The 20,713-nt window shown below is 33.3% G+C and overlaps 1 protein-coding gene across 1 annotated transcript in view; it reads left to right on the forward strand.

The window, feature by feature from the left end:
- The first annotated feature begins 13,414 nt into the window (after positions 1-13,414).
- LOC100371334 (atrial natriuretic peptide receptor 1-like) overlaps positions 13,415-20,713 on the forward strand; it is a 40,137-nt gene continuing 32,838 nt past the window's right edge. Inside the window, exon 1 of the mRNA XM_085494815.1 lies at positions 13,415-14,471. Within this exon, the coding sequence (XP_085350941.1) occupies positions 13,751-14,471 (721 nt within the window). The 5' untranslated portion in view covers positions 13,415-13,750. The remainder of the gene's footprint in view (positions 14,472-20,713) is intronic.

Raw genomic sequence — 20,713 nt, forward strand, 5'->3', positions numbered from 1 at the left:
TCCGAATGCGTATCAGATAGCATGAATTCGGGGTTTGATTTTCCAGTCAAACTGCGTCATGCATAATTTGTGCCACTGATGCAGTGTCGGGTTAAAATTTAACTAAAATAATCACCCATGATGCCTTGTGTTCAGTCCCATTATTTGTTTGGTCACAATATAATATTATCACGTGCCATTATTGCCAATCGCGATATTTCGAAAAAAAATATTGACGACGCGGACGTGGTGCGGTTTTTATACTAGTATAAACCACAGTCGTCGCCGATCGACTAATAATTGGCAAATTCAACATACTAGTGACACCTACTCCGAACATCGTCCTTTTCTAGTGTAATGTAACAATTTAACCTTTTTCTAAATTTCCACGTAAATGACATAGTTTGCTTAATATCGTGGATATCATTTTCAACAGCTTCTCAGTTGATTCCGTCAAAACTGCCTACATGCCGTATACATGTATTACATTATTAAAAAAAGTAATGGGAAGCCATATCGTTTACAGTGTCCAATCCAAATCGGTAACTGTGTCTATGATCAATTTAAATATGTTAAGCATTATATGTGCTCCTGTAAGTATATATTATGTATTGTCGGCTCGTGAACCCGGAAGTGTTGTCGATCTTAAAAACGCAACCAGACATACGGCATAGATGACTTCAATTTTGAAAACAACTTCCCATGCAATGAAATATGATTTGTAACTTTTGGCTATTTTTGTGATAATAGCTCTACAATAGTTTTAAACCTGTGCTGAAATTACATGTACAAATGTTCCAATAAGTTTTCGTATATATGTTTCATTAGTTTTCATTAACTACATTACATCTAATCAACAGTTTAGCAATATATACCATATTGTCACATGACACAACACAACACAACACCACACAGAACCAAAAATATCAATCATTTAAACATGATGATGCTCGAACGTGACCAATTCTGTTTCCACATCTATAGAAAGATGAAAACGAAAACGAGAACGCCAATTGTTGTACAGCGTTGTGTTCGACATAGGACTTAAAGTGACGTATACAACGCGTATAAAATACAAGATCAAATATGGAATGAGTGTGTGTGCTTATAGGAGCACACATAATGCTTAAACTATTTAAACTGATCACATACGCAATCTAATATGTTGTCATGGAGTCAGGAGTCATTATAAATTAAATGTTGATGATTTCGAATTATTTAAGAATAATCTGCCAATGGGAACGAGTTGTGTCTCAGCTGATAGGTAATAATTACGCATAACAAAACTAATATACATCACTAATTAATGAACTTATTTTGCATATATTCTCTATGAAATGGTTTCAGTGAATTATTAATTATTAAGTATAACGTGGTAACAACAGTTACCAACACAAAGTGGTCATTGATATCAGAACATTGAACAACACTACCAAATGCTACACAGGCAAGTTGATTAATGCTAAAAGATAAAAGAGCAAACATAATTATTAAATAGTATTCAATCGATTTGTTCAGCGACATATTTTATGCTAATTTCGAATACAATCTTGTTCATACACGACAATGCCAACCACACGCGATTCTGTGCCTTAAACAGCATACAAACGTAATGCAAAGACAAACTAATGCATTTTTCGTGTTTATTCGACGAATTTCAAACATATTTTGTTTCAGCATTAGTTCTATGATTATTTCAGTACATGATATAGATTTGTGGTTGTAGTTTGGGACAGGATATTTTACAATGGACTCTTAAATGTAAATATTGAATGAGAGTCCACAACCGTTATCTCCTACTACTCAGATATACCACGATGTACTTGATATAAGCAGGTCGATGATATTTGACTTTGTATAACAATTCACACTACATTGAATAAATATAGCAGACGCAAACTTTGATATTTGTACATTCCCATATTGTGTAATTAAGGATGGGCTTTTCAGTTTCTATTTGGGGAATATATCAGGAGGTATCGACGATATAAGGAAGTGTGACAGTATGACGGTATATTTATGTTTTGTTTCAAGCAAGATTACATGAAAGTTAAACTGTTTTATTATCTCGATTAAATGACAGAAATTTTTAATTCGAAATCGATGACATCTGATATTTTTTTATAATGCTCCGATGTGCAATATAACTAACTGAAACATAATATTATAGCGATATTTGTATGAGATAATGCTAATTATAATTCACAGCTCGCGATTGAAAGTTTCTACTTCAAACCTGCAGTTGCGAGGCTGTATTGTCAATACTAAATTTGTTAATTGGGTCACTTACCATATCTGTGTTTAGTGGGTACTTATCAATCCCTTAAAGCTGTCAATAATTTTCTTCTATCCTATCGGTGAGAAAACACTGCGGAAAACGTCTACCTTTATTGAATAGAGTTACACAGGTCAACAATCATCAAATATTATCTCCCATATACCTAAAACTGTACATGTATTGGTTAACACGTTCAGTGTGGGAAATGCGTATCACGGCCAGAGTACCACGGTAGCATAACAAACAAAATGAAATATTCAATAATGTAATTTCTATTATGTTCTAACACGTTTAATAGTTCCATACGAGCATTTACCTTAGGCAGTAAATCATATAATTATTATATGGTCCACATAAAACTGTGCATGATTTATCATGTGTTCGTAGGAGACAACAAATCTACAGTCTCTAAACGGATACAAATATTCCCATTTTCCTATATTTACTGAATAAAATATTTTAAATATGCTATGTGCAATAGGGGGCATTATGCCCCTTAATTTGATAAATATCGTCATCATTGTTGAGAACCAATAAAAACCGCATCGATTTTACTGATTTTTAATTTTCTCGCAAATATAATGAGAAAATAATTTAATTGCTAGACAGATGTTGAAAAACAGACACATTGGAGATACATTATTTTATGCAGGTGTATATGCGTTAAATTGCACGCGTGTGTTCTAGGACTGCAAAGTTGGCGAAATCCCAACATGGAACATGTTAAGGCATAGCTATATCGCTTCATTGCTTATATAATCAATTTTACGATTAAAGAAAACAAAACTCGGCCAACACAGTCTGAGTCTGAGCATTAAAGAGGTAGGTGAAAAGGTCACCAGTCCACCTTTTCAATGCTGTTTGTTGTAATTACGGCCGCATTGTTGCTAATATATACATTATGTGCATATATATATTCTTGTCATCGGGACACAGTTACTAAAAAAACAGCTGTGACTGAGCTTCTAGTTGCGTCCGTGATCAGCGGCAATAATGAATTTCAGATCGAAATGTACTCTCTGGCTGATTGCTTTTTCACGATTGCCAGAAATGATCTTGATAACTGCTTGCAGAATTCAAGTGATCATTGTTTATAGCTCGTGTTTTGAAACAGAGAATAAAAAAGGTTTGACGACTACTACGTCATGGCATGGAAATAACAGTTTTATATGTTTAGTATACATACAAATCATTTCATAAAACAATGACAACCGGTTCCCCAGGTGGGTTTGATGTGTGAGAAGTGTGACTACTTCTAGATATTCAAACTTGGACATAATTGCACTGATTTCTTTTCACGATTTCTAAAGACGATAATCTTAGTTTTATCAAAACGTACTACGTGTTTGAACTTTTTGTAGTAAATGTGATCAGACTGAGAAGAATTTAAAGTTTAATCAAACTCTCCTCTTGACCTTACTGAATTTTCATGATTACCATTTATGAAAAAGCAAATAAACAAAACATTCAGTAGAACTCACCCTTATCTCAAACATTATAGTTCAACCTAATTATCAGCCAACTCAGAGCTGACCAATATATACGCCCTAAATTCATTATAAGACAGCCCCATATATATTTGCCCGTAACCAAGCTTTTCTCAATTTGCTAAATTATATATTCTATGCACATGGTCAAAAGTCGAAGTCGATAAATGCACAATAAAACCCATTTTTAAATTAATAAGATATTTCTGAACAATGTTTTTTTAACAGATTTTTTCATTTAGTTTTATATTATCTTATCGAAGATTTGTTTGTTTGTACAACGTAAATTGAAAAAATAATTTCCGTAATTCTGTAATCACAGGCTAGACGTACAACGTAATCAATCAAATATTTTTTTCGCACACTGTAAAAATGTGTCACTTTTCTCGGTACGTACAAGAATTTTCTAAGTTTTCTTTCTTAATTTTCCGTAAAATGTAAAATAACCTTTATTTTCACTGTAAACTGTGAAATTGTAAAAAGTCATTTTTATTTCCCGTAAAACTGTACCAGCTACCCCTTGCCCCCCTCTATAAATCAATATACAAACGCGAGTCGATCCAAAATTAGCTTCACCTGAGTTACATCCAGACAACCGGAAAAATAAAAATGCTAATTAAAACAATAATGCAATAATTTCGATTGAGCCCCGCTTGTGTACCCCATGTACGTACCTTTCGTAAAGGACCCTACGGAATAATACAGAACAATTATTAAACAATTCATAAAAAATAATTAATATGACTGAATGTCAGCAGTATTCAGTTAGAACTAGGAATCTGACTGCGTTGACTAGCGTAACGGCGTAGTAACTTTCTGAATAATTAAAACTGTATTCAGGCAATGTAAGTCAATCTGTCAATATACATATATTAAACTTTTTAAATACATTTACATAATGAACAATTTTTTATGACTAGGCAGCGCTTTATTTTGTGTTTGGCTAAATAATTTACATATAAATATAATTAATGCGGTATAATAAGTGTATTAAGACAAGCGCCCTGCTGATGCAGACGGTAACACTATACTACACACACGCTACATTAATCGTCTTAAAATAAAACGTCCCGAAATACCGTGAACCCTGTCCTACAGTGACTAGATTGAAATTCGCATCACACACATAAACACCAAATACATGATTCGAAATTTCAAAATTCAAAATATATGTAATACGTTATTACGTTATATTCGGAGATAAGTAATACAGTATTGCGAGGTAATTTACAAAATATTAATTAAGTAATTTGATATTAAAAATTTGTAACGCAGAATGAATTAAAAGACACTAATGCAAGAGCTTCTATGTGTTTTTAATCCTTTTCTTTGTAACTATTGTCAAACTAGTATTTAGGAAACCATTGGATACAAAACAAAAAATAATAATATAAATAAATATATAACATAACGGTTTAATGCAATGTCTCTTTCTTTGGCCTGAACGCTATGAAAATAAACTTTGATAAGTTAAATATTTCTTTTGAGATTATGCTGGTCAAAAAGAGTCACCAAATTGTCATTACATGTTATCGAATAGACCAGCGCTGCCAAACGTGTGCCATACGGGGTCATTCGAAAATGATTTGAAATTCATCTTCGATATAACAAGCTTCTCATGGCGACCTGAATCACCACTGCACTTAGTTTCAATAACGAGATTGTGACTGAGTAACGTAACTTAATGTAAGTCAACCTTGCCTACTGATAAGCCTTCTTAGAAAATTTCGTACGCAAGGTTTTCGTTGTAGGCTATTTTTAATATACAGTATATATATGGGGACGTGTAAACGACTCGTAATTGGCATGGACCCGGAATCACTTTAACAAAGCTGACAATATTCGATTTTAATTTACATATGTTACATAAAATGTACTTGTAATCATAGAAAATAATTACCAATACCTATAACAATCCGTTTTACAAATATTATTATTCAGTCATTCCATCGCTTACACTTTTATGGTTTGATGATTTTCAAATAACCGACGTTCTACTGTAGATAAGAACATAATTTGTATTTCGTTTATTACAGATATAGACGCCTTTATTTGTTATAATGACTTGATTGGATGATTTGGCAATACTAACGCTATCAAAACTAAATGTAGTAAATGGCATGTATATGTTAATTAGGGCATGGTTATTGCAGTCTGACGCGTACGATCGTATATATCACGTTTTTGTAATAATATGTTCAGACCGTGATTATGTTACCATGACAAAATCGATATATTCATGATCCAATTATTATTTTAAGTCTGTCGCTATTTAAACAAAGTGTATATTTCCACTCTATAATATTTGGTTCGTATGTCATACAATGGTTAGCAATGTGTTTTTGTTAGTAGTCAAATCTAAAAAAAGCAATGACTTGTTTATCAATATTTGCTACTTGTTATCAGCCATTTCGCATATTATGTTGTAGAGGCATTAAGATTGTTCATAAGAATAGCCATGCGCTGTAAATATTCAATTAAATTGAATTCGACTATAAGTTCTTTCTTTCAATCAAGGATTCACAGTCTTTGACAGCCAACTAAGAGATTCGTATCTATGGTGATTTATACCATTGTATTTTAGTCAGTATGATTATCGTATTGCAATAAGCACAGTCTTATCTGAATACCACGAACTGAATACACACAACATTGATAACTAAAAATTAGAAATATTACTCAGTAGTAACGATGAACAATTTGTTGCACATGACAACGCAGTCACATGACACAACACACTCGATAGTCGCAGAGGTTACTTGCTTTGTATGCACAGTTTTTCTGCCTAGGTAATTGACGTCATCACTTTCTCTTTCTCAACTAGGTAAGCCTCACAGTTATATTGCTTTAGAATAATGCTGTATATACATTATTATATTCATTCTTGAGTTGGTTGACTGCTTGTTGCTATTTTGTTTTATTCTAGTGAACTGAGAAAACACTATTGGAGATTACAATCGGCCTAATTACAAATGTAGCTGTGAATAACTCCTTCTGCATAACACATATTTCATATTTAAGCTTACCTTTATTATCTGACGTTCATATGAATAGTCAATGATTATTTCATATCAAACGATGTTTGATTGCCAGCGTCTGTTCCGACCATGGGGTTTAAGCCGTATAATAAAAGTAATACATTTGTCTAGAGGAATACATTGCGTTTGCCATATTAACAAGGTAGCAACCAATTCTGTTGAATATTGGAAGCAATTTATTAGCACAGTAACCCAGATATTGTTTTACGATTAATTACACGGTTTTAATTCATCTCAATGAAAACCTTTTATGAGACCATGTTGTATATAAATCATCAGTGTAGGCACTAAAATAATGTAAACAGATTAAACATGCATTTATGTGTGAATAATTACATTGCCGACTCGGACATTATTTCATTAATTTGATAATTTCACTTTTACGAATTGTTCTATTACTCAGTATTTTATTAACACATACCACATTGTGTACTGTAATTGGTATTTAAATGCCCATTTTATGTCAGTAATAATTGTCACCAGCATTAATAAAAACCCAAACATTATCAAAGGCTGGCAATGTTTGTTCCCACGCATAAATCATAAGATCGTTTAATTCATCTATCGCTGACGTGTAACAACACATCGATGTACACAAAATAGGGTGGTGCCAGTGAAATCTCAATCTGTAACCTCGAATTTGAAAAGAAAATTTCTATATATGTTGTATCCAACATTAAAGTTACAGACTGGGCTATACAAACATCAATCTCTTATTCCACTGAGTAAGCTATTTATTACATGATGCCTGTATTTTACTATCCCAATGCTTGAGTAAGGTAACATTTTGTTCAAACTTAAGCTAAATATGTCATTTGGTATAATTATGAATACATTGACTCGGATTGGGTGCGTAGCTAATTCGTGCCGCATGTATTCAAAAATCAAATCTGCAAAATTTTGTTGACTATTGGGCCCAATATAAGTTGAAAAACATATAGTTACCGTTATAATGAACTTGGGAAATCAAGAAATTAGCTAGTTTTAAGCTTACTGTGAGTTTATTCTGTCACTTAACAATAGCAGAGAAATTAAACTTTTTAATTTAAAAAAAGTAACATTAGTTTAGTTAAAGGGAAAGTCAAGACTAACAACATAATACAGTTTTTTATATCACTTTTCATTCTCTAGATATTCAACTTTTCATCAATTTATGTAGTCCGCCATCTCGATTCTTCAGCAAAGGATTGTGGGTAAAGAATGACATCATAGAATCTGTCGTTAAAAACTGAGAAAATGATTTATTGATCACTAAACGGGCACAAACAAGTATTATTCTATATTTCACAATAAAATATTTTTTTAATTTTTTTTAACGTTTTTGACAATATCGGCACTTTATGTGTATTTGTAACATTTTAATTCCTATTGCTGTAATTATGTACATGAGTAATATGCACAACGCAAATTTGAACTAATTCGCATCAGTATTTCTCATGTTATAGATGACATCATATGATGTCATACTTTACCCATAATCCTTTGCTTGAGAATCAAGATGGGTGACTACATAATACTGATGAAAAGTTCAATATCTAGAAAGTGAAAAGTGATAACAAAACTGTAAATTGCATTCCCCTACATTTGTGGAGCTTTTTATTGAGGGGTCATTATGTTGTTTGGCTTGATGTTTCCTTTAAGTTGTGAAAACATCTTGTGGGTACTACAATTTATGTGATATGTTGAATGTGACGTAATTAAAACAGTTGTGCTAGTTTTTGCTGATATATATGCCGTGTTTGTTAAAAAAACGCAATTACACAGTCTTGTAAGTTGATATAAATTGTTTGCGCAATTTGTGATTATGCACAATTCAATTCAATAGACTACATTCAACATTACTAGTATTTATGTGTGCTCATTAGTTACATTTATTCTGCTATAAGTAATTATTATTTGCTGTGCATGGATATATTACTTAATGATAGAGGAATACAGAAATAGAATAGAAATAGAAAATGCATAATCCGAGTCTGGACAAAAAAATATTAAAATTGAAGGTTCTAGAGAACCCGCAGAGTCTATCTTATGCACACCACTTTATATATACAATACACGTACATTATGTTCCTAACAATTGATGAGAAAAGCAATAGTCATTGTCTAATTATACATGCATGGAATTGCTTATCTAATGCATATATTAAGAAAATGTTAACGTGTTAGTGTGTCATTTATTTGTTTAATGTTGATCTCAACTTTGGGAATGCGCGTTAATATTGTAATGAACGTTACATATTCAGTAAAAGTACATGAATTGAAAACATTAAATCCTGCATTGAGCAGAGTCATAGCAGAACGTGACAGAACATGTTGTAAAAACGATTCTACATAATGGCACAATTCACGATTAATACAACGAAACAAGCATGCTAACGAACATGTTAACTGAAAACCAGTTGTTCAGTTAATTGTCTCTGCGTTTCTAAAATGTTGTATTCTTAAATTACAATTTACAAATAGTACAAGGGTAACGTACCCTTTCCAGCCATGTTTCAAATAGATATATTCCCAACTCTGTATGGAGTTCTACAATACAGAACTTTGGATTTATATGTTATAACACGCATTTTGATTCTTTAATTGCACTTTAATGTTGTGTTTGGTATACATCCTTCAGTTTTTGTGTTCGTCACAGAACATGTAAACATTGTAAAATGTTAAACAAAAAATGCATACGTTATGAATGTCTAGTGTGAGTATGTTCAATGCTAGAAACTGACGACAATTCTTTGCAACCTATGAATTAAATAATAAATAACTTTTGTTAGTTACAATGACAACTATATACTTGATGCCATTAAAATAGACATGGCTTTAAACAAAGCAGAAGACACATGTTTGTTTTCAATACGTTTCCGCAAAATCTGCTATATATTTAATTATAAGATTTTAAGACAAACAAATACTCAAATAATAGAAGGCAAATCTGAATATAGAATATTCTGAAGTTGGTCAATGCGACATAGTAGTCTTGATATAACGAGTAATATATCAGCAATCAAGCCTAATTATTATATGTTTCAGCCATGAGTCGAGAGCTTCCATTCAATGAGGTTCGTTATGTCAAACTTGCTATGCCTTCAATTTTAAAAGTCTCGAACAATTATGAGTATTGAGTACTGCACCTGCCTCGGTTAATGATGAATTTAATGACTTACGCAGATAATTGCGACATGCCGCCAGTGCTTTGCTATTCAATGACGTAATCTGTATTTTCCACCAGACAATACATGATCGAGTTGTTTCTTAACCGATCGTACGGTCGGCTGAACTATGTAAATACCTTTAGGGTTTCACCAGATGCAACATATTTAGAAACGCATAAATCTGGTCCAGCCCCAAGCAAAATACTTAATTACTTTGAATGATATCCGGATCGTTTTTACGATGCAAAGCGACAGTAGAAATATGCATACTAATGTCCATATTCATTCCGTATTTATAAGTATTCATAAATGAATGGTGTTCCAATTGTACCAACAACGACAATAGAATAGTACAACAACACAACTTTCTATAATCGTTGCAACAATTTGTTTGAACAGTATTTCAAACTAGCTAGGCAATTGAAGAAACGAAATTAAAACAGTTTCTAACTATGTTGTGTCTCGTTTTAATGTTATGTACGCTAGAATTTAATTTTACACCTGACATCAATTCTTAATGCCTTCTTGTGACTGATACATAGTGGGTGTTACATGTTAAGTATTAAATGCAATCGGTTCAATGTATTACAGTACAAATTGGCATTGTTCCTAAATTGTATTATACAGATTTTAATGACAACATTTTTAAAGAAGAGTGATTTTCAGGAGTTTTAAAAATTATGAAAACCATCTGAGGTATTGGGTCACAGAATATTTTATGTGAAAAAGAAAACTGAAATCAGAATGCAAATTGTAATATTTTTTTATGAAGACATATAATTCAGTAATGTTGCCCCCGTTATTTGGCTTTTTCAAATTAAATTACTATTAAAATGGTAATGTACAACAAAATATCAATATGTGACACATCAGGTTAAATAAAGTGATGAGTAGATTGTGACGGAAATATCGAAACTGATTTTGTTTCAATATTTTTAGATTTTAATGATATATTTTAATATACTATAAAGTAACAATTTTTAAAAAATACGTGTGTATTACACATAGCGTAAATAAATTTGGCGTCCAGTTATTTTTAAACAAATAAATTAGTTTCCAAAACCAAATCCAGGGATTAAAAATAACACAGTAATAACACATAGTAGTTGAAGTTTAATCAGCAATACATTAACATTGGAAACATTGGATAAGTTTGCCCAGCTGAGTGTGGCAGTTCAATATTTTAAACGTGGTTATCACTAAGAATTGTTATTAATAACTGAATATTGATACTTCACATCTAAAAATTATCTATACCAGGGCAATATATTGGGTCAGTATTTGTTTAAAACCCTATCATCTGCTCAGGGTCTAATTCTGCAGTACTTTGAGTTGGGTTAATGCATTTTATTGAATAATTTATTATAATAATACAAAATGTGTTCTACATTATTTGGCTTTACCGAACTCTTATTTAAAACTAGTGATCACTCATCAATTAACAGATGGTTTAATAGTGTCAACACTATATCGTATCGCAGCTAATGTAGGCACACACATTGTTGTATAATCCTCATTATATTTTTGTGCTTAAAACACAATGTGAGTGAATTCTGTTAACAAACGTAACGGCACTGACGGCGTCTTTATTTCTTTTATTATGTCGATTAAGACGAGTTTATACAGGATTACACAAATAAATCTTACAACGTTTCAGATGTTGCCGCAATTCTGTACATAGTGTTATTTCCATATCACAGAATGATATTGTACAGTTAACTTCATATGTACTCGCCTGCGGCTCGTGAATATATGTCGTATATTAACATATTCTCACAGAGTTAAGTAGCGTGGAGTAGTAGTGACATGTCATTGTGTCAGCATGTTCCGTAATGTATAAACAAATATATAAGCATTATTTGTTTACACAATACCGGGTATGATGAGAAACGATGGTCTACACATTGTGTAGCCTCTGTCCCAGCTTTGCATATTTCTCTTTAAATGTAATTATATCGTATAATAAACTCACTGGTTGGCGAAATACATAAAACACATGTCAGACAGAATAATCCTGACATAGAATATGGGTAAACCATTGTGCTTAAAAACCTACTAAAATGACAGTACCATCTATAGTATTTAGAAACCTAAAAGATAAAAACTAATAACTTAATAGTAACTATTGTCTCAATAACGGAGACGACGAGTAATTATAGTGTTTAGAGTGATATGAAAATAACATGCGATGTGAGCGATACAAATTCGACGTATTTAAATACGTAATAAAATAACTGTTATGATGTGCCGCTGTCATGTTGATGTACCCTAGCAGAATAATCCTCATTAGCACTTGAAATGAAATGAAATGAAAGTCAGTTTTGACACATTCATTGTTCCGCTTTAAGTATTAAGTATACTCCAGTGTACGTGCAAGCAATCATTTTATGTCTGAATAGTGCGGTATTGGTCGCATGTTGTTGTGTTATTAGCAGTTAAAACATAATGATCTCAAAGTTGGCACCTCTCCCGAGTATTTGTTTCCATCGACATCTTCCAATGAATGCTTAGTCAAAATAATCTATATCTGATATGACTGGAATTTGTCCAAGTCAAGGTACATATCAAACCACCAGTATTTTAACACACTTCGTAGTACATTTATTTATGTAAAAGTAGTGTCACCATGGTGACTCTTGTCATTCCCAGTAATAATTATCGTTATTCATACACAAAGTTTCACGAGAAAGGGGTCGTTTGAAATCTTATGTTTTAATCATGACAGAAAATGAACTTTGACCTATGCAGTAATAGAATAACAAAACAACAACTACAAATATAACATAAACACATTCTGGTTGCGCTATAGAACGGATGTGACGTATACAACACACGTCTATCACGTGATGTAAGCAATTTGTCTGTAGTCACGTGTGTTTTTAGTTAAAAATACACATCGTGAAATACGACATGAGGGTTTAATGTAATCCGAATTCTAATAAATCAGATTGAGACTGAAATTTATTGTCATTAATCCAAACTATCCATTAATATGCAAATTTGGTGATTTTTCATTTTGACATATAGACATTTTAAATTAACTGTTTATATGATTTACCTGGATTTTTATTTAGAAATGTATTTTAAATTTATATCATACTGGGTGGGAGACAATGACCTGTCTAGCTATACATTTACGACCCCGATATAAATATGGCAGACGTGATAAAACATGTTCCCGATATATCGCATTAAATATAACCTGTGTGCCTGCACAGTATATTTTACGTAAACTAGAGTGTGTTTAATTTTGCTTTTTCAGCTTATTACTACTAACTCAATTTATATGAATACTACACCGTATTAACCCAGTAGTAACTGAATTCATATTATACTCTTCAATCCACTTCAGTAGTTCTGGCTAAATTTACGTTTGCTCCCCAACGCGACCAAATTGTCATTATGATCAATCAATTTTATACCTACAGGAGCAGCGGAGCGTCACTATCTCATGTATCAGCTGTTCGGTTCTTGTAACGTGTCTGGGAACCCATATATTCGCAGAGAGTTAGAGAGAGAAGAGCGTACTCATTGTTCTTTTCCGTACAGCGTTGGAAGGAGCAAAGTGTGGTGTCAACACAGACACACGCTCGGTATTAGAACACATATAGCGGATATCGGTACCGTATTACTAATTAGCACCGCGTTAATTGTTGTTGGAGTAATAATTTCACGGTATTGGGCTTGAACATATGCGACCCTTTGATCCTGTATTCCTGAACATATCAGACTTTCACTCATCTGGCTATACCTCCCCTATGCTAGTGCAGTACCGTCAGCCCTGATACAGACGTGTTGGAATATATTATCTATGAAATCATGGATATAAAAACAAATACAGTTTTACTGGCTACTGTCGTCACCGTAATATTTATTTTCAGTCGAAACGTTCGAGTTGTTACAGCAAAGAACTTTCATCTTGGAGTACTCATACCATGGGACGGATTTTGGGCTGTCGGACCTCATGTTGCCGGCGCTGTCAACGTTGCCTTAGACGACATTCTTTCAGACCCACGGTTTGCAGCAATACATAACGGCGGGCATAACATAACCTACGCCTGGCGAAATGACGAATGCACTGCCAGCATCGGACTATACGAAACAATTGACCTATGGTCAGGAAAGTTCGATGGTACACCGATGGACGCAATGATTGGATCTGGATGTAGTGTGGTATGCGAACCGACTGGATTGCTGACAGCGAAATGGGAAATACCACAGGTATCGTGGAATTGTGCAAGTAGCCTACTCAGTGACAAAGGTTTATATCCAACATTTGCGAGGACCGTCGCACCGTATACAAAACTAACTGGATTTTTCATTACAATATTTCAACATTACAATTGGGACCACGTGGCCATATTGACATCACAGGAAAACCTCTGGAAGATCGCTGCTATGGCAATGAGAGATGAGTTTGAAATGAACAACATCACGGTGTCGGCCTTCGAAGAGTTCAGTCCCGGCCACGACCAATTTACCGAAGATGATGTATGGAAACAGCACAGGGCACTGGAGAACGCTGCACAGGTTTCGAGAGGTGAGTTGAATATATTATACCCAATTGAAGAACGTATGATTAGTGTTCTGTTATTCTCACTACTCTGTTTTCAAATATATCTATTAGCACAAACAAGGCAAGTCCACCGCTCCTACGATATCATGAACTCTTTTAATATACTAATCATTCAACTCAATTCATTATGTGCTGTGTTTCCAAGTAATTGTAACAGTTCACTGCGGTATAAAGGGCGACGGTTCGCTTCGTTAATAAATAAGTTACTGTCTACTGCGCTGTCTTCTAATTTGTAACACTACTATGATGTCATCTCAATAATAGTTAAACCTAAGTCACCTGTTTATCTGAGTATGTTTGCAAGATGCTTAATAACACACACTGATTAATTTGCATAGTTTGGTCTTTGATACAGTCTGGTAACACCATATGAACAGACCAGACCGTTGACATATACTATTTACATACACAGTATTGCTAGAGACATGTCTGTAATTGTTGGGAAATGGTTCTCAATGTCACAATATTACTGGACACATGTCTGTAATTGCTGAGAAATGATTCTCAATGTCAAGGCATTACTGGAATAATGTCTGTAATTACTGCGAAATAGTGAACAAATGAGGAACATTGCCTTTCTAACAATGATTTTGTATTATACGGATATTTGCCCTGCCCCCCAAAAAACAATTGAACCAAAGAATGCTTAGAAAGAACTCTCGTGTGCTGAGGGAATAGGGGTCATGATGTATTATTCGGGAATGTTTGAAAATAATAAACAAATTATGAATAATCTATTAAATAGGGCGCCACCAGTAGTCATCTACACACATAGACATCGTATACCTACAATAAGCCTACTTAAAATTATGCTTAAAAAGTCTACACAAAATTGAAACATTAAAAAGAAAACTGAAATAATTCATAAAACATTGGGGAAAATGAAATGCAACGAAAATAGTAAACAAATAAATGCCCAAAATAAACTTGTAGGGCATTTAAAAATATTTTAGAAATTTAGTTAACACGGAAAACGCGAAGTAGTAAGAACAACTATGTAAATTTCTGACAAACAATCACAATCTAAATATCTAAAATTCAAACCACTATCTTAACATCAATATGTGTGTCATTAAATATTATATATATATATATTTATTTTTAGTTATGTATATTAATAAGGAAGGCATCACAATCTTTAGAGCCCCTTCGATTGGTGTGTATATCCCGAGAATCGACATGGTAAAATTACAACCATCGTACAGCTCAGTACCATAACAAATATTAATAATTTACGGCTGACTTCTCGGTACATAAAATTCAAAGTAATCCCCAACGCGTCTCATTTGTTACTGCGTATAAATTGACACTATCTGGGGCACGTCGCACGCGATGAGTACCAACCAAAAATACACACAGGACATTTTAAGTGGCTCGAAACAAAACCTATTCGCATGTTTTTGTTTACCAGGCAGGACATCATGATCTATACATTCCACATGAAGCATGGTATTCAGCTTAAATATATATTTTTTTGCTCCATGGCTTAACTTAATAAGAACAGTAACTCGAGCAATAAATGCGCCTTCCTATTTGAGGGATATCGTGCCGTGTAATATTCAATGAAAAAAAACAGTGAAACACGAGGCCCACGCCGGGGCCCACATTAGGTGTTGCAATAGTGTAAATAAGCCAGACAAAGCCAGACACCGATTGTTTCCTTTGCTAGGTAAAAACAATGTACAGAATACTCGGATGAAACAACTAAAGAAAACTAGGATATATTAGAGCCAATGAATTCGTAATTTCCGACGAAAAGGACCGGGAAAAATACCCCTCATAACAAATCACCGTCATAACAAAACACCGTGCTGAGGGGCGGTGAACAAATGAGACACCGATTGTCAAATTGTTTTGGCAATCATCGCATGTCGATTCATTTCATTTGTACAGGGTAAGGATTTTGTGATTTCCCACACGAAGAACGTTCTCAGAAATAATCCGACATGCATAAAACTAAATAAGAGACAAGTTGTGAAACGCGTTTTTCAGATTCCTACAAATCTGGACAAAAATACCAATCTTTCACAGAAATACGATCCGTTGGGGTAATATTAAGTCAACCGATAACAAAATTCGACCGAATTCGACATTTTTTGTGGAAAATCCCTCAAATACGAACACCCAATTACACTAAGAACATAGAACACTTTCCCGGGGGTATTTGAAACCGAAATTGTCATCTAACTGTGAACCTGTCGCTGATTGGCTGCTGAGCTGGAATGACAATTTTTTGGTTTCAAATACCCCTAGGTTCTTGGTGTAATTAGGTGTTCGTATGCAATAGAATTATTCCACACAAAAACGCCGAATTCGCCTGAATTTTTTATCGGTTGGCTTAATATAACCCCAACGGATCGTATTTTTGTGAAAGATTGGTATTTTTGTCCAGATTTGTAGAAATCTGAAAAACGCGTTTCACAACTTGTCTCTTATTTAGTTTTATGCTGCATTCAAGATGGCGGCCTCCATATAGTAAATATCGTATTTATTTTATTGTCACGTGTACGTCAGCCGACTGTGCATAAAACATATATGCGCTGCTGCAAGTGTGTGCAATAATAGCCCACCAAGAGTACAAAACTATAATTTATAATAATTATATGATTGCATTGTGTGTTATATCATAATTGACCACTGATTTTATTCAATAGAATATCATGACTAGTTAAACTAGAATATAAATTATATAGTATTGTATGCACTATAAATAGTACAATAAAACAAGATCAATGATATTCCAATTTACCGAACATTGACATCTTTGATTGTGGCAGGCGAATCACAATATGGGAACATAACAACTGTTAACATGCTAGTTTAAGGGTTTAAGGGGTCATAATATTATGTTATTGTAAATGTCTACATAGCTAACCGACTTCTGTGGATTTATATATTACAAACAGCTGCAGTTATTGCATTTTCACACGACATCTATTTACATGGGAGTGGTAGAGCCGAGCATTTGAATATTAAATTCACAATATATATGATTTTTAGTGGCTACAGGCACAGTGGTAATAATATATACTGCATGTCATATCGTGTCGAATTCAACTTTATCTGAATTGAAATTATAACTATAGTATGAGTGGGAATTGCCAATTAACGATTTGACAAACTTTCATATCGAGGTTACCCGACAAGAGGGCAGAGGTGTAATCCCATATACACTGCCGATAGATACGATTATGAGACAAATAACTTACTGGCAGATCAAATACTGTTCTCGATACTAGGTTTATATTTGACTGCCTGTATTGATAACATAACCGACTCACGGCCATTTTATTTTAGTGTTTTTTATAATTATATATATGTCTATATCACATAAATCTATGTAATCTCACAGAATTTACTAGTTAAAAATAAACATATGAAGTTATGTAATAATGCAAATCTTATTTATCAATGCACCATAAACAAAAATCATTAATCTAATTGAATGTCATAAACATAAGCGCTGAAATCCATTTTACGCCGATTCTCCTTTATCGAATCGCGTGCAAAGTATTGTGGATTTTATCGTTTTGATTCAGCATGATTGATATATTAATAGCAATGGTTACTATAGAAACAAAGGTTGGAAAGTCTAAACAAACAATATTATTTTCTCAAGTATTTTAATGTAGATCAAAAGTGTTGTCATAAAGTCATTCGATGTTGTTACAATTTATAGAAACAGCAGCAGATGATAACATTACAGTTCCATTAAACATTTTACCGCTAACTGGACCACTTTCTATAATATGTATATAAATATAATAGGTATCAATAGCCGAGAGCTATGTTAGAGAAAGTAACACAAACCGAATCCGTCAAACGAAACAATAAACAAATGCCATGCCAAATATTTCAATTAGCTTTTAATTTGTTGATGCATGGCCATGAAAAGTCTAATGTCAACTGATTAAGTATTATATGCAAAGATATCTTACTTGATTGATTATATTACCTGTCAGGGATTCATTGAGTATATCAGTTTGCATTTAACGTTTGCGTTTGACGTCAAATAGTGTTGGTCAAAAATTTAGCAGCTGTTCTGTCCATCATTCAATTTCTAGTTTATATAGTGTGCGTTATTAATAAGGAGTATGTAGTGTATGTAGCAATATATCTACCCCACATGCTCCTGATACATATGTGACTTAATATTAACTAATATTAATATTGGTTTTTGTTAATTAGAAAATATGTACATCACTGTTGTAATTGCCCTATAGCGTTTACATCACGTAAACCGAGATAAATGAACAATTATGCGTGAGTTGAGTTTGAATTCAAACCTCTGATATAAAAGGTTCCAAGAGATTAGTCACTATCATGAAAATAAAGAGAATTAGGCCTGACACTTTGTCGACACAAATGTGCAAGCACTTTTTCACGTTTAAAGAATCTGCGACTTGAATGGCTTATTCAATAGCCTAGGAGTGGCGGGCGTACAGGATTCAATGAACTGCCAAAACAATAGACAGCACTAAATTTTCTCAAATTATGTATCTCTACATAGTTTAGGGCAATGGATAATTAAAATCTCCTTACTGATTGCTCCTTACTTTCGTTGAAACGATCACCATACCGCTTTAGGTATACGGTGGCATACATTTTACTTGTTAATTTTGGACAAATTTAAAATAGGTTTCTGAAATGAACATATGCCATGTGCACAGTCAGCTGGCGCACACGAGATAATAAAATAAATACGATATTTACTATATGGGGACCGCCATCTTAAATGACGCATAAAACTAAATAAGAGACAAGTTGTGAAACGCGTTTTTTCAGAATCCTACAAATCAGGACAAAAATACCAATCTTTCAGAAAAATACGGTTTTTTAGGGTTATATGTTATAGGTGTTCGTATGCAAGGGAATTTCCAAAAATTCTTATTCCAACGTTGAAAATTGTTTGTGGGCAAGTGAAGGAGGACGATGGAGTGTCTAAATATTTGTGCAAACTGTGTTTTAGTAAACTGACGAAACTGATAACATATCGTCTTGCCTTATTCGGTGTTCGTTGCAACACAGTCAAGGGACTGTGTTTGCAACAAACACGTCATTTTTCTCAAATACAGCACTAAGTGCTTACTTTTGATGATAAGTAAGCTCATTCAGAGAAAAAGCTAGCAACACATTTATTTGATTCCGCCATTTTAATTTTACCAAGAAATGTGTAGTTTCTTTCGTGAATTCTGATTGGGTGATACAAATGAGCCGAAGTGAATCTTATAATCATTGAGGGCGTGCGACATACAGTAAATCGTGGTGAAATCTGCCAAGGGTTAATGTTGAGGCTTCGGCCGAATAAATGGTCCTTGGCTGGCGAAGATACGTTGTACATAAAACCATGATAAAATATACGGTCACGTAACTTGTTGCAATGCTTCCTAGGATATGATCAATAACTGCATACATACACACTCTTTTTTATTTATAGTTCCAATACAGAATCAATAAAACACATGTGTTCACGTGTTTCGTAGGCTACACATTGGTACACAAATAATAATTGACATCACCATATGGACCGTACTGTGAATATTTGCTGTCAATACAATCAAGCACTTCTTCCTTGTGCGAACCATGTGTTCATATTGAACATTAAGGTTGTATTCCTACTTAGTATCATATGCAAAGGAAATTATTTTCTGCATGATAAAATCAGCGCAAATCTTGAAATATTGGAGCAGTGAAACTAGCTGGGATAGAAGGGCGTGAAACACATTGAAATAATCATTTTAACGAATTAGACCCAATGCACAAATTAACAAAATATTGATTTAGCTAAAGTGCCAACAATGTCATACTTTCTTTTAACTTACCGACATCTTGAATAACATAACATGCTATCAAAAAATACATGTTTTACAATAATACCTAATCAAACATTATGTTATTGTTGTAATCATTAAGGTTATTTCACTTTACTTTCAAATTCACGATTTTTCATGAACTAAATCTTTTATAATATATACATCTGTGCCATATTTAATTCACAACAGCCTTGAAAAATGAGGAACATGCGTAGATACACTTGCCACATAAATAAGTCATACTTACAATATTCCAAATTTCAATAAAATATTCGTCAAAAAAATACGTTCAGTTGGTTCACATCTCTGTTATCAAATTAATAATTCTGTGAATTTCTCTGTTTATTTCGAACAATCTAATTAATTATTTTTTATTTGATGTGTACCTAAATT

Source organism: Saccoglossus kowalevskii, chromosome 21 (genome assembly GCF_978046115.1).
Source record: "Saccoglossus kowalevskii chromosome 21, keSacKowa6.1, whole genome shotgun sequence".
NCBI classification, from domain to species: Eukaryota; Metazoa; Hemichordata; class Enteropneusta; family Harrimaniidae; genus Saccoglossus; species Saccoglossus kowalevskii.